At 48.6% G+C, this 14,774-nt stretch overlaps 1 protein-coding gene across 5 annotated transcripts in view; it reads left to right on the top strand.

Moving 5' to 3' along the window:
• SMOC2 (SPARC related modular calcium binding 2) overlaps positions 1-14,774 on the top strand; it is a 156,348-nt gene that overhangs the window by 108,247 nt on the left and 33,327 nt on the right. For all 5 annotated transcript variants that reach the window (XM_082406325.1, XM_082406324.1, XM_082406323.1 and 2 more), the window contains one exon: positions 3,959-4,041. In XM_082406325.1, the coding sequence (XP_082262451.1) occupies positions 3,959-4,041 (83 nt within the window). The remainder of the gene's footprint in view (positions 1-3,958; positions 4,042-14,774) is intronic.

Genomic DNA, 14,774 nt, shown 5'->3' with positions numbered 1-14,774 from the left:
TGTGGTAGCTGCACTGGAGGACAGTGTACAGGAAATAGGGGCCCGAGGGGGGCAACTTCAGCGGGACGGCCGGGGGCTCCCAAAGTGCTGAGGTTGGATTCCGGTCCAGAAGAATCTGGGGAGCAAGCCGATGATGTCTGCGGGGGGCAGTCCAGACGGAGGGGGGGATGTGGCCCCCCGACAGCGTAGGTCCCAGAGCCAGAATCTAGTTACGCTTTGACCAAAAGGGAGGATGTATCGATTAGGAAGCTCTTCACTTCTAGTAGTGGTAAATCTGACAAATAGGCATGGACAGGGAGGGACTATGTAATCTAAAGAAGAGGTGCAGAGATGGAAGAAGTTCCCTTTCAGTGGGTGCTATGACTTGGTGATGTCACTGAGGACATAGAGTCTCCCAGGTCTTTCCTCTGACATCCTCAGTGTGTTGCCTTTGCCCTTGGACAGACTCCCCTCATGGTCACAAGATGGCTTCAGGGATCCGGGCATCTCATTCAGACATCACATGCTCAGAGGACACACAGCCCATCTCTCTCTTTCTCAGGAACCAAACAACCTTTCCTAAAAGTCCCCTAGCAGACTTAAGTCATGGATTATTGGCCGTAATTGGATCATATGACTACAGCTGAACCCATCACTGGCAAGAAAAATGGAATTGGTTTAAACAGATTTCTACATGGATACTGGGAAATCAGTCAAAATCATCAAGTTTAAGGCATATCTTATGAGATGCTGGCCAGCTTCACCAGCCCTCACTTACCCCTGCTTCTACTGTGATTGAGTAGCAATGTCACAGAAAGTCTTCTGCATTATTAGTTAAATACTTTCTGGTGCATAAATGCTATTTTCTTGCAATTTTTCTGAAATAAGCCATTCCAGGGAGATACTTTATAGTTTTGATTTATATTTGGGTAGACAGTTCAAGTTTCCCACCACCCCCCAATCGTTCTTTATATTTTCTGACGGGGAAGAATAATTTAAAAATCCGAGAACAGTAAGATGACATAAATATAAAATGCATTCTCATTATAAGCTAGTCCTCCTTTCCTTGTGTCATCATGAAACGTAATTACAAAGCACACATTTTGTTACAGGCTTGTGCCAAAGACAATAAACACACAGAGGCAGAGAGCAGCTACGGGGCAGAATTTCTAGGTGGGATGGTCGTCAGGTAGAAACATGAGTTGGACCGGGCTGATGCATCTGCTGGTCTCCCTGCCTTTTTGAGTCAAAACTGACATCTTGGCTGAGGTGTTCAGAGCCCCTGCAGGCCGGAGCCCAGGCCACGCATGGTGGGACAGGACCTGGGAGGAAGGGGGCAGGTTCCAGTCTGGTCGCTGATTAATAGAGGGGAGGGCTGGCGTGAGCTGTCGTGTTCAGCTTGGATCAGGCTGACTGCCAGCTACTACATTAGCGCCCAGAACGGAGGGATTTCTCTTTCACTTTCTTGATGGCCAGTGAGGGTTTGTCCACCTGCCGTCAGGCTGCAGGCTGCTCTGACCTGGCACGAGGACCCCGTTCCCAGCCTCTGGAGCCCACGTGGCTTGCTGGCCGTGTGAGCATGAAATCGAATTTCTCCCTGGCAGAGAGCCTGGTATCTGATGGGCAACCAGACGATTAAGAGATGTGCTTTCTTATCTTATACAAATAAGTTAAACACTATTGAAAAGGATGCTGACAGATGTCAACACAATTTAAATGGCGTTATCTTCAAAGGCACTGATTCTATTTGTTGAGATTGTCGTTTCCGCAAGTCACAGTATTCTTTACAAGGAGCAGAGTGCTGTCATTTAAACATACATTTTTGTATCAGCATCAGCGCTGGGATTCTTGAGGCATCTACCGCCCAAACCATGAAGATCATGCAGTAAGGTTAATTTCCAGGCGGCTTCGAAGTTAAAGCTTCAGAATGGGGTTGGCAGTTTTGCGGTTTCTTATCACCACATGGGGGATACCGGCGTTGACTCCGAGCCTTTGACAGGCTGTACACAGAGTTCATACTAACGGTCCAACCGCTTAACACGACAGAACAGCCGGCGGCTGACATCCTCACAGATCAAACACCCCAGGAATGGCTGGGCCGTTCGGCCTCCCCGGGAGCCCCATCCCTAGTTGTGCCTGCTTGGTTAGGAGCTGGGACTTTGCTTGTTCTTTCACAGCTCACATTTCACGGGCTGCTGGCTGTGAAGGTGTCAGCTGTAGCGTGGGTACCATTTCCAACCTCCCCAGCCCCACGGATGCTGATCTAGAGTCTGAAACAAGGATTTTTCAGTCTTGAGCACGTGCTCAGTTTCCCCAGATTTAACAAGCGTGAGTAACAACGAGCTCTTAGCCATCTCTCCGTTACCTGGCTTCTTTCCCGAATGTTCCCCTAGGGAATTTCTGGCTCCTTACCTACCTGCCTCAGTCCCAGGTGGGAGAGGAGACACCAGGTGGGTAACAGGTCCCTTCAGCCCCGTTCATTCCTGTGACCGTGGTTCCAATGCCATCTGCACTGAACCCCACTGCATTCAAAAGGATATGAGTTAATGGCTTTTGGTGAAAATGTGATCGCTTAACTGTTAGCCAGAGTGTGTCGGGGACTCTTTAATTTCAAAAACAACATTTCAAAAAGGCATATTAAGTTTGTGTGAGTGGGGTGTTAAGTTTTCTGGTATCAAAGAGGCTATTCAGGGTGTGAGGGGCTGGAGGAGCTCGTGGTGCCCTGGCTGTGTTTCAGCTGCGCTGGACCCGACCCTCCAAGACCGGCCCCGGCTCCCCGGGCGCCAGGGAGGGACGCTGAGAAAGGATCCCTTCAGCGGGAAATTTCATTCTTTTATTTTCTAGGGTGGGAAAACAAGAAATAATGAAAAATAAGAATCAGGAGTGATCCCTGTGAAGTAAACATGATCTCGTATCTCTTTCTGAGAGAGTGAAAAGGAAACGGGCAGCAAGAGAGGGTGAGGCCTCAAGGGGACTTTGTTCACATCCTGAGAATCAGCAGCCCCTGGACCTGACCGTCCCTCCTGCGCCCACGCCGACTGGCTCTGACTGTCGTTCGCGTTTTCCAAGAATCTTTCCTGACCCCTGAAACTGCATTAAGAGCCCTAAGGGCAGGTTCTCACAGCTGCCAGGCACACTACCGAATCGTCGGTGTCCCCGTAAGACGGGGCGGTTCCCCAGGTGATGTGCGTCTCCCTGTGTCTCCCACCAAAGGGGCAGGTGCTGGGAGTCTCTCCACGTATCCCACCCAAGGGGCTTTATAAAGAGCCTTGAAGGAGGCTCCGCTGGGCAAGCTGCCCACCTGGGCCTGGACCTGGAGCCCAGCCGTCAGATCCATCCAGAATCACTGTCAATACTGGTATCCCCGAAGGGCCCGCTGCCCGAAGTGAAGTAGCCGGCAGGCACCCCGGGTCCCGCCTGCTCAGATACCGAGGGCCACCCTGCTCCTGTTGACTCCGTGGGCCCAGAACATACACGTTATTCTTTGAACCCTGAGACAACCTTTTGTAGCTTCGGGAGTTAGATTTTGAATTCGTTGGTCTTTGAGTAATGTATCAGTCTAGAGCTCTGAGGTCCTCGCTGAGACTTTGCACTCTTTCCTGGGGGCTGTGCCCCCTGCCCTCGCTTAGTGCTTGTGCTTGCATTTCCCCCTCCTCAGCCCCTCCCCACCCTGAACCGTACCAAAATCCCGTCCTAGGCAGGGGCGTTCGGCAGCCACTCTACAGGTTGTGCTTCAGAAACTGGATGGAGAGACAGAGCCCTGTGCGTCATGCTTCTTCCTACTGACTGTGAAGAATATACTAAATTGCCACAGAGGTCACCAACGGTCATACATCCCGAGCACTGTAACGTGAGGATGAGACGCCCAATGTGTCCCGGGGACCAAGGAAGCCTGTGGTGTGAACACCCGGGTACGGAAGGCAGCCCCCATCTCAGTGTCTCAAACTGGCTCTTTTCTCTTTCCTTCCCCTCCTCGTAGGTACGAACAGCCGAAATGTGACAACACGGCCAGGGCTCATCCGACCAAAACAAGGGATTTGTACAAGGGCCGCCAGCTCCAAGGTGAGTAGAACGACGGGTTCGGTCGGATGCGCCAGCTGCCACTTCGAGTTTTCTTGCAGATTTAGGATGAGGAAGGATCTCAAGCGAATTTAGTTGCAAAGAATGATTTCAAATGAACAGAGGCGGTGAGTTTAACCTTATGATTATTAAAAATACATTCCCAGAAATGTTTGATGGATGTTCTCTTTCATCAAAAAGCCCATAAGTGTTTGTGATACACCAAGAATGATGATTTCAACAGTTAAACCTCAAGCCCCGCCTGGACCCAGCGTCTTCCAGGAATTCATGTGCGATTGAACTTGGTCGTGTGGCGTGAGCCCCGCGCCGGCCGACCCCCGCCGGGTTGCAGTTATCTGATGAGATCGCAGAGTTAGAGACAGGACTTCTGCATCATGGCAGTTTCAGCGGCGTCGGTGGGGCTGCAAAGCTGGATGCTATTTTGCTGCATTTCCATCCTCGTTTTTTCCTTTAAATGCCTCCAGATTGTGTACATGTACCCACAGCCTCAGAGACCAGGAAAACCATTCTCTAACGTCTTTCTTCTAGCGCGAGTGTTGGATCTTGGTCTTACACAGAGTCTGGATAATTTCCTGTTTAGAAAAATTCTGTGGTCCTTGCATGATTTGTACTGTCATTGATAAAGAGGGTTTTACACTCCGAAAGGTAAAGATGTTTCTCTGCTGTGAGCAGAGGTAGAGAAGACTAGAGGGTCACCCGTCCACCTCCGTATCCCTCCAGCCATACCTGGAACGAAGGCACTGGACACAGAGGGAGGGGAGAAGGCAGGACCTGGTCCAGGGGCGGGGGGAGCAAAGCACAGCCGTGCCCAGACCACTCCGCTGTCCCATGCTTATCCTGAGACATTTGTCGTGGGTCTTCCGCTGTTTCCCCTCTCCACGCCTTCCTTTCGATGCAGGTGGTGGAATCTCTGACATTATTATTATCATCGCACGATGTCTGTCTGTGTGCATGGTCAGTGGGGTTTATGTTCATGAATCAGGCTGCTTTCTGGATCCTGGAGCTCCCCGAATGGTGTCGTCCAATCAGAAGGGCGCTCTCTCCCTCCCTTATCTGGGACAATCTCTTGCTTCTGAAGTCAGGTTTTAACACCGGTGGACAATAGCTTTCTTAACAGGAAATAATGAATTTAGCATATGCTTGGTCCATGGAAAGACCCCAGTGAATGTTTGCTCCTTTTAGCTAGTCTTAACCGTGCCGCAGAAACTTCAGGCAATCTGTTCTTTGTCTCTGACGTTCCAAGACTCTCGATTTTTTTTTTTTTTTAAGATTTTTTTTGATGTGGACCATTTTTAAAGTCTTTATTGAATTTGTTACACTATTGCTTCTGTTTTATGTTTTGGTTTTTTGGCCACGAGGCATGTGGGATCTTAGCTCCCCGACCAGGGATTGAACCCGCACCCCCTGCAGTGGAAGGCGAAGTCAACCACTGTTCCCTCAACTTTTTTTTTTTTTGATAATCCAAAACTGCATTCCTTCTAAATTGAGCTGCATGTGGTTTTTGCACATATAATATGAATGTCATTAATGAATGTGCGGTCAAGCTCTGCCCTTCACTGGTTAGAGATGCTACGACAGACAGAACACAACCCCTCCCATCTCCTCTTGGTGGGTGCGCTTGGCTAGGAAGGAATCTGCGTTCATGGTGGAATCCAGTACATGGAACCCTGCGCTGGGACTCTGGATTTAAAGGCTGGAGTGGTCATTCATCTTCTGAGAAGTGCTGATCCTGGATATTGAGAAGTACCATGTGACATCATTCCTGGCTCGTCTGGGAGTCAGATGGGCCATTTAGAGACAGAGCATCTAGCACTTCAGGGAAAACCATGTGAAGAGGTGCCCATCAGAGCTACAGAAACCACACCCCGTAGGAGAGGAGGTCGGTTAGGCTGTGAGCACAAAGGTGCCCTTTCCTTCCCCCACCTTCAGTGAAGCCCAAGTCCCCAAGCATGAAAACTATTTTACACAAACTTGGTAAAGGTCAGCTCATTTTGCAATTATAGATGTTTGGGAGTGTACTGTTCATGACCACTTAATCATTTTGCTTCTCTGGAGATAATTATCCTTATTAGGGAAAAACAAATAGGTCTTAAAATAACTCCCGGATCAAGGCTGTTCTTGTGGAGAGGAGAAAACAATTTCCAGAATAATACAGGACCGTGGTGGGTAGGCAGACACTTGTTAAGTCACATGCCAATGCATTTTCTTCTAAAAAGGGATGGTTTTCATTTTAAGCAGTTTTTCTAAGTTTCGGCCAATAAGGGTCCTTTATTTTTCAAGCCAGGCTGATAATATCCTCACACACAATTCACGTTTTAGGGGCTTTGTTGACTGCCAAATATTTATTTACATGCTGTGTAGGAGCGTACGCAGATTTTCCGGCTCACACTAAAATGATCATTTACTCTTCGGAGGCCAGTGCTTCAGCCTATGGAGAGATCAAGCTCCAGCCTGAGGGGTCACTTCCTGAGAATTGGGTCATGATTTTGGCTCTCGAAGATTCTTCTTTTCTTCTGTAACTTTCCTCATACGACTGTCATACCATCTTGAGAGAAGTCAAAAACCAGCGTGAGGGAAGTTTTTAAAAAAAGGCATTAGACCACACCTTTCTCCCTCTACAAACCTGCCCTGCCTCATTTTGCGCTGGCATCTCTTAATCTCGGTGGCTTTTGGACCAACCTATCTTCCCTGCTCGCTGGCCTGCCCGTCACTTCCTTCATCCCCTTCCGCCGTCCCCTGTCTCTGCTGAAGGCCTCCTCACAGCTACGGGGAGTCTCCGTCGCCAGGATCTTGCCCCTCACCCCCTTCTGCACCTTCCCCGGTCCTCCGTGCGTCCTGCGGGACCCGGCTTCTCGGGGAGGCTCGCCCTGGCTGACGCCAGGCGTCTGTGCTCCCACTGCGTCCAGGGTACCTGATGCCGCTTTGCAGGTGCTGAGTTACAAGCTCCGCCCTGTGTGCCACGTGGTCCTCCTGAGAGATGGGCTGAGCCCTGGGATGCCCACCCGCCAGCATGGCAAGGAGCCCACAGGAGGCCCTGGGCGCCTGGAAAAGAGTTTGCAAATTAAGGGCACCAGGCAGGGTTTCTTTTCCTATTCTGAGCCTGTCTGACTCTTCTGTGTTGAGTGACAACTGGTAGACTTAGACTCACCCAGTGGTTTTCCTGACTTAAAGGGCACAGAGCATGAGTCTTCAATGAGTGCGATTTCTCTGTGGGAAGAGGGTGACCTGATAGACAGAGTTCATTGTTCTGCTTCGGCCTCAGGCTGCTCTCTGACCAGGGGAAGGAGGGAGAGCCCACCCTGTTCTCTCTCCTTGGTGGAGAGACTTGCACACCCACGTGTGGCAGCTGAAGGCCACGGGAGGCCACACACGTGACCGTCGCAGAGATGAGATGTAGGCAGAGGCCACGGCGGATGGAGATGCGCCTGCACTTGGCGCCCAGAGAGCAGCCCATCCACAGACCTGGCTCCCCCATCCCTGTCGAGGAACTGGTTCCGGAGGGAGCTGGTGGGAAAGATTGATGAGGGAGAGTTTATTACAAGTAAAGTCACAATAAGTAAGCTTTATGGCTTAGCGTTTATGACCTCCTCTAACTTGTACCGATCAGATGATTTGTGTCTTTTACACTTAAATACATTTTTTTGGCTGATTGTCATTCTGAGGTGCAATTTTATTTATTATTTATTTATTTTATTATTTATGGCTGTGTTGGGTCTTCGTTTCTGTGCGAGGGCTTTCTCTAGTTGCGGCGAGCGGGGGCCACTCTTCATCGTGGTGGTGCGCGGGCCTCTCACTATCGCGGCCTCTCTTGTTGCGGAGCACAGGCTCCAGACGCGCAGGCTCAGTAGTTGTGGCTCACGGGCCTAGTTGCTCTGCGTCATGTGGGATCTTCCCAGACCAGGGCTCAAACCCGTGTCCCCTGCATCGGCAGGCAGATTCTCAACCACTGCGCCACCAGGGAAGCCCTCTGAGGTGCAGTTTTAACAGGATCAACAGGCTTTCACTCTCCTCTGGCCTTTTGCTTCATTTAGTCTCTTCTGATGGAGCAGTCACTGGTTTTGTTAGTTACCGTGCAACACAATCAAATACTTGTAGGCCTTCGATAAGGAAGAACCTAAAGACGGGAGGGCAGGTAGAGAGAGTTCTGAGAGCAGTTGAGTCCACAGGGAGAAACCTCATTCTCTACTCCTAGCCTTTCTCTCCTCCACCAATTTTGGGGGAAGCTCTGATGTCCTTCTGGGGCTTCAGAGTGTTAGTGGTATAGCCCCATCACCAACAAGAGGGTGGTGAAAAGTGTCTGAGGTTTTCTGGTACCGGAAAATGGCCTCCTTACTTTACTGCTTCATCCCCCAAACCGGAGCCATCAATTGTCCCCTGCCCCACAAATCTCCTCCATGCTGGCACCCAGATCTGCCACGTGTATTTATTTTGATTAAACAGCCCCGCCCATAGCATCTCCGGCGGCAGCTCTGTGGACCTCACAGCAATCAGCGGCGATCAAAGCCCCCTCCCTAACCTAAAAGCCCCTCTGAGGGAGAGTTAAGCCACCACACAGAGCCTTTTGAAGTCAACAGCCATGAAAATCTCTTTTCTCAGGGCCTTAGTGATTGCAGGTACAATAGGGTCTTTGATTCAATTAGAAACCCTCAAAGCACCACCTGGATTTTCCAAGCAATATTTTAGCACAACTCTAAATGTTTCCAAAATTAATCATGATTTCCTGAGGCAGCATAAAATGATCCTTACCTTGCCCTAAGACACTTTCCCAGAGGTAATTAGACTCTGAACCTGGCATCTGTGCCGAGGACTGCATGGCACTTAGGGACCAGTGTTTACTCCCCTCCAAAGTGGCCTGGGCCTTTGAGGCTCTTTCAGAGACAATAGGAGATGTCAGTATTTCACCCATTAGAAGTGTCAGCCTCTGTGATTCCGTGTCAGATCAAGTACTGACGTCACAGACAGTCATGATTTTAGCTGAGCTGGGAGCACACTCGCTGGGGACCCTGCATGTGCTCTGCACCCGCAGTGGGCTCCTCATCCCCAGCTTGGAGAGGCTTCCTGGTACCTGTTTCCCAGCACGAAGCCTTGTGGAGGTGAGGACAGGTGTGCTGTGTGTAGGAGAGGGTTTTAAACAGCGTTTTGCTCTTAAGAGCTGTCTGATGACTTTATAGCTAAACATCATTGCTGGTTCACTCGGTGTCCAAGTTTGGGTTGGACTCCCATGTGGAAGGGACTGTTTTGAGTAGCAATGCTTGGGACAGAGACTGACCTCCGTTATTTTGTTTTTCGACTGGTGAGCTTGATGATTAAATATGAAATTTAAAATATTAAATCTGTAGCTGAAAAAGATGACTAATCCTTTAGAAGAAAACTGCATTTTGTAGAAAGCACGACAAAGAAAGGGACCATTAAATCCAGGTTCCTTGAGGACAGGATGTTACGAGTAGAAACTCAGTTAAAAGCACATGTGTAATTTCCATCCTAAAGGTTCATAAGACAGGAATCCAGGAACAAGGGAAGCCAGGGGAGTCCAGGGTTTGGGAATACGTGATATCCCGCAGGGGAGTCCTGAGACGCGGGCTCTGTCTCAGATGTCACAGAGAATCACTCACAGGGAACTGGGGAAAGCCTGATCAGACACGAGGGAACATGTGTGAAACAAATCCTTTATTTGGTACTTACTGTTTCTTTAAAAAAAAAAAAAAGTCGATAGGATGCTAGGATGTGCAGAGGCATCCAGAAGACGAGAACTAAAACGTAACCATTGTACTACACTTGGCAGAAGTCTCAGATTTTTTATTAGGATATTTAGTTCAGTTGATATTTTTCTCCGTTTTTAAGAGAATAGGAGAAATTGGAGAAAGCTTGGAGGAGATTATGGGAATTACTCATTCGCAATAAAGTAAGAACAAATAAAGGCAAGTCGAGGAAGCAAAGGCTATTTTTTTTTTTCTTAACATGAAGAGGAAAGAAAAATAAAGGTCAACTGAAAATGTTAAGTGACTTACAAAAAGGCGTTGGGCGCTTCTTCCATTTATTAAGGCTTAGCTGAATGGAGAAAAGCGAGCGTTGAGGCTATTTCTTGATTTTTCTGAATGAACCTAAGAGGAGCGACCTTACCCTTTAGGATGTACCTGCACGGGGAGCTGAGAGGTCTAAACTCGTGCAAGTCTTCAGTATTAGGTAGAAACGTGGTTTAAAAGGGGCAGGAGAATGGAGAGACCATCTCTTTCCTTCATAGTCTTTCAAGTGAAATCTACAACTCGAATTCACTAAAAACAGTTTACACACTTGTCCTGGGCCCACAGCTGGTGGGCGGCCTGCTGGTTTCGACTTCATATTCTCTCTCTTTGTTGCCGGCGGCGCTGACTCCCTCCAGCCAAGTCCCCAGACGGGCGCTGAGCAGATGTCTGACCCCTCACCCCCAGCAGCAGCAGAAGCCTCTTAGGAGGCACGGGCCGGCCAGGCGTCCATCCTGGTGGTAACGGCCGTCGCTGCCAGATGAAGTCGCAGCTTGGCTGAGGCCATCGAGCTTCACCCTGACACCTTGCCCCTTCTCCCCACCATGAAACCCGCATCTCAGCCCAGCGACTCGTCTGCTCCAGGAAAGGGATGCGTGCGTCTAGAAGTCCAGTTCTCTCTCAGTGACTGGCCCTTCATAACCATCGGCCTTGTCGGAAAGTTCTTTACATCACAGCTGCAGCTGTAATTTTACATTTTCGACATCTTTGTTCCTTTCGTTGTAAATGCGCTGTTTCCCCAGTCTTTTCTCAGCACACATAACGATTCCTGATTTGGTCTTGATCTTGGATAGGCTGTGGGCTCCCAGGTGACAGCCTGTGATCTGCAGATCCCCCAGGCCTGGTGGGCACACAGGCCCCAAAAGAAAGTGTTCCCTGGTCCCTCCTCATCACCGAAAGAAGCGGTTCAGACCCCCTCTGTTGCCCTCCTCCTGTCTGTACTCCAACCCTTTACTGAATCATTCTCATCGGTCCCATTATCCTCCTGATTCTCCCGTGTTTTAAATCCAGAACTGGTCTGAACCCTGCAACTGCACTTACCTGCTCTGCTTTATCTTCCTGTTGTAACTTAGGATTCCTTCTTTATAAACTCAAGCCTATGGAGTGGCTGGCCCAAGGCCAGATGCTTTGGGGGACGCAGAGCTCCTTAAAACCCAGGGCCAGCACTCTGGAGGAGAAGATCACAGTTTTATGATCCCAGGACTGATGATCTTAAACAAGACAGCAACGCTGTAACAGTTAGAAAAATCAGGGAAATGGAGACTGGTGCGTGACGAAAGTTTCCGCTTCTATCTGAAAATGTCATGTTATCGTTCTTAAAAGCTCTTTTCCAGCTTTTGTGCCAACGTCAGGACTATTTGCCCGCCCCCTAGATAGCGCTTTTTGGGTTAGGACTCTCTTGGCAGTCTGCGGTCAGCCCAACGCTGCACAGTCCTGGGGAGTGAGAGTTAAAAATCACTCCTGCAGAAGTTTTGAAGGGAATGGAGACAGGCAAAATGCCACTATCCAGGTTGGATATTGGCCAGAGCACTGGGGTTATTACTCCTAGAATAGAGGCAGGACTAATGAAAATGGCCCAGTGATGGTAGAAATTGAGTTTTATTCTTCCTGATAACTTAATTCCCTGCAAATTCAATTGGACCAACCAAGACCACAGGGCTCAAATACATAAGCTGTGTGTTGGGCTGCTTGGACACTCCCCAGTGACCAATGATGGTGGAAGCTTCTCAAAACCTGGTTTATAATGAATACCAGCAGGCCATGGAAACTTCTAGAATGTTTTCACTGACAGGATGATTTAATTTTTTTCTTCGCTCTCTTCTGACTTGTCAAATCGAGAACAATTTTTCAGAAAAATCAAGGGTTTCTCCCTCTGAGGGAAAAAGATAAATTGACTACTCTTTGGCTGTTAGTTAACTTTCAGAAATTCCTAAGACAGATTGTTCAAGAGTGATTTCCAGCAGAAGAGTTTTGGGTTATGAGTTCTCATCCCACTTCTCCGTCTTTTCTCTGTGCTTTTGCTTATTGAATTAATTAACTTACTTAAACTGTATATTGTCCTTATTTACAGAGAACCTGAGGCACCTCCCTCTGTTCAAAGTCAGACATCTCAGAATCTGACAATTGATGCAGAATGGTATTGTCATCAGAGATTCCTTAAATTCAGGAAGTGTTAGATTTCTGATTTTTAAAAAATCTCCTGAGAAACATGCATCGTCTGTCATGAAACAACCCTTTTGGGAGCACCCTTTGACAGGCTCTAAAAAGTGTGGTTGAAGTCAAGGTTTTGTTTAATACTTTGCCCTGTTAAATGATCCCCACTTGTTATCTTACAGAGGGATAAATTTGCTTATTCAAATGCAGCAGAATAGGAATTTTATCTTTGTAATTTCTCTAATGGAGAAAAAGTTTTGAAGAAAAGAAAGGAGCAAAATAGATACCAGAAATACAAAGGGATAGCTGTGCACGCCCCCATTCCCGGTAACCCTCCCTTTTTCCTAGTCGTGCCATGTCATTTGTTGACCTCACTCTTTATCATTGAGTGAACCAAATCTTTTTGCCCATCCTATTTTCCCAGAATGCACCAGTGGACTAGAGTCCACTTCTGCATGATGTCTGATTGACCACTTAACACCTAACTCAGTAGAGGTGAGGAGGTTGCCCCGTGTCCCGAAGCGGCTGCTATGATTGTCTTCCCACCACTAATCCAAAGCCCTTTCCACCGCGTGACGCTGTTTCTCATGTCAACAGCTCTGCAGAGAGTCTTCTCCACTAAGGAGACGCTGAGATACAAAATGCTTTAGGGCAGAAGTGGGTTGCTTTTATACCCTGGTCGAGGAAGTGTTGAGGACGTGACATGGGAAGCGCCCATGACGTGCTCCCTTCACCTCTGACCAAGCAGAGGTGTGTGCCTAAGCTTCCTGACAGTCACCTTAGCAAACGCTGGAAAGAGCCATCTTTTTCGGAAGCCCCTCTCTAGGGAGAAGGTTTAAATTCATAGCGCATCTATCTGACAGTGACTTCGCTCTATTTTCACATAAATGAATATGGATGAAATGATCTCTTTGATTATCTTCTGGCTCTACCATCCAGAGCATCTCTATAGAAATTCTTTAAATATATGAAACCAAAGAGGCCAGTAGAGACTCATGCCGCAAACCGAGGTCATCGTACAATAAATGAAGACAGGCTGGAGGCTCAGTGAGATTGAGACCATACCCATTAAGGAGTGTGGACTGTATCCTGCGGCAGTGTTGCCTGAGATGTGGAGAATTCATTTTTTATTTAAAAAAGCCACTGACAGGTTTGTGGTTGGCGGGTCAGAAGTGCCCAAGACAAACAGCAGTAGCACCGAGAACCGCAGCAGCGTGCGCCCTGGCAAGGATTTACTGAGAACTTACAAGGTATTGGTCTTGAACCTTTACACACAGTAATACAGTTAATCTTCACTACAGCTCTGAGGGAGGGTTATTTTCTCTGGGCTTTATAGATCAGCATGTTGATATTAAATAGACCAGGTCTGTATCATTTAGGTGTCACCACATTGATACCTAAATTACATAGGTGACACCTATTTAAGCTAGAGAAATCATGTTGAAGCCAATCAGAGTTACACACACACACACACACACACACATATTTACATGAATCTTATTGGACCAAAATTCTTTATAGTATGGCTCTCATTATAAGGTGGACTATATTGAACGCCTCTGTGATTTAGTGTTAAAGGAACCAGAAGAAAATTGTTATAAAGTTGTTGTGCTTCGTCATGGAACACAGAGACACACACATATGCACACAGACACACACACCCACCACAGACACCCTCTGTGTCCAGTTGGAATGAGGCTCAATTTACCAAAATTAATAGAAATGAGTGGAATCTCTCTCCACCCCTCCTCGTTCCTTAGATCTGTGAAGCAGGGCTCTTGCTCTTCTTCCAGAGGTCCCTGCACAGGGTTTGCTCCTGGAGGCCCCCGGATGCCTGGGCCCCTGGCCGTGGGAGACGCAAAGGGGTCTGACCCGATTCCTCCTCAGTCTGGCTCAGGTGTCTGGGATGGCGCTTAGGATGAGGACACGTAGGAAGTGATGATACTAGAAGGGGATTCTCCAGGAGGCCTCACCACACCGACAGAGACGGGAACTAGAACTTGAGGGGCTGGAGCTGCGGGTGAGCCAGGGAGCAGACCCCACTCTGCACCCTGAAGGGAGGGTCTGCACGAGGCCACAGCCAGTGTGGGATTTTGGACTAAAAGTCGGTCCTGCTCCCATGCCGGTGTTCTTAGGCTTTGCTTCTTCCATCTCGGCCTTGGGCTTTGGGGGTTCTATTTTTCATGCGCTTTCCTCCTATCAAGAATAAGTAGGATAGGTTCAAATCTAGGAAGCATTTACCTTGTTCTAAGTTTGCCATTAGCTTTTGTGTCCCCTCTCCTGGGAAGTGTGATTTTCATTCCGGACTCTGCGAGGGTGTCTTCGCAGCAAAGGCGGGCAAGGGGCGGGTCGTCTAGGACTCCTGGGCCTGGCAGATGGACGTGACCTTGCGTGTCTGCCTGCCCCGTGCAGAGCGCCCACTGTAGTCCCGCCATCAGGAAAGCAGCTCGCGGCCCAGAGAAGACAAACTGAGGTCTTTGGGCTTTCTCACCACTGAAGGAGGAAGTGAGTCTGTGTTTACAGCCTGGCACACACCTTCCC

Source organism: Balaenoptera borealis, assembly GCF_965194805.1.
Source record: "Balaenoptera borealis genome assembly, chromosome: 9".
NCBI classification, from domain to species: Eukaryota; Metazoa; Chordata; class Mammalia; order Artiodactyla; family Balaenopteridae; genus Balaenoptera; species Balaenoptera borealis.
The sequence above is the reverse complement of the archived record's forward strand: the minus strand, read 5'-3'. Positions and strand labels throughout refer to the sequence as shown.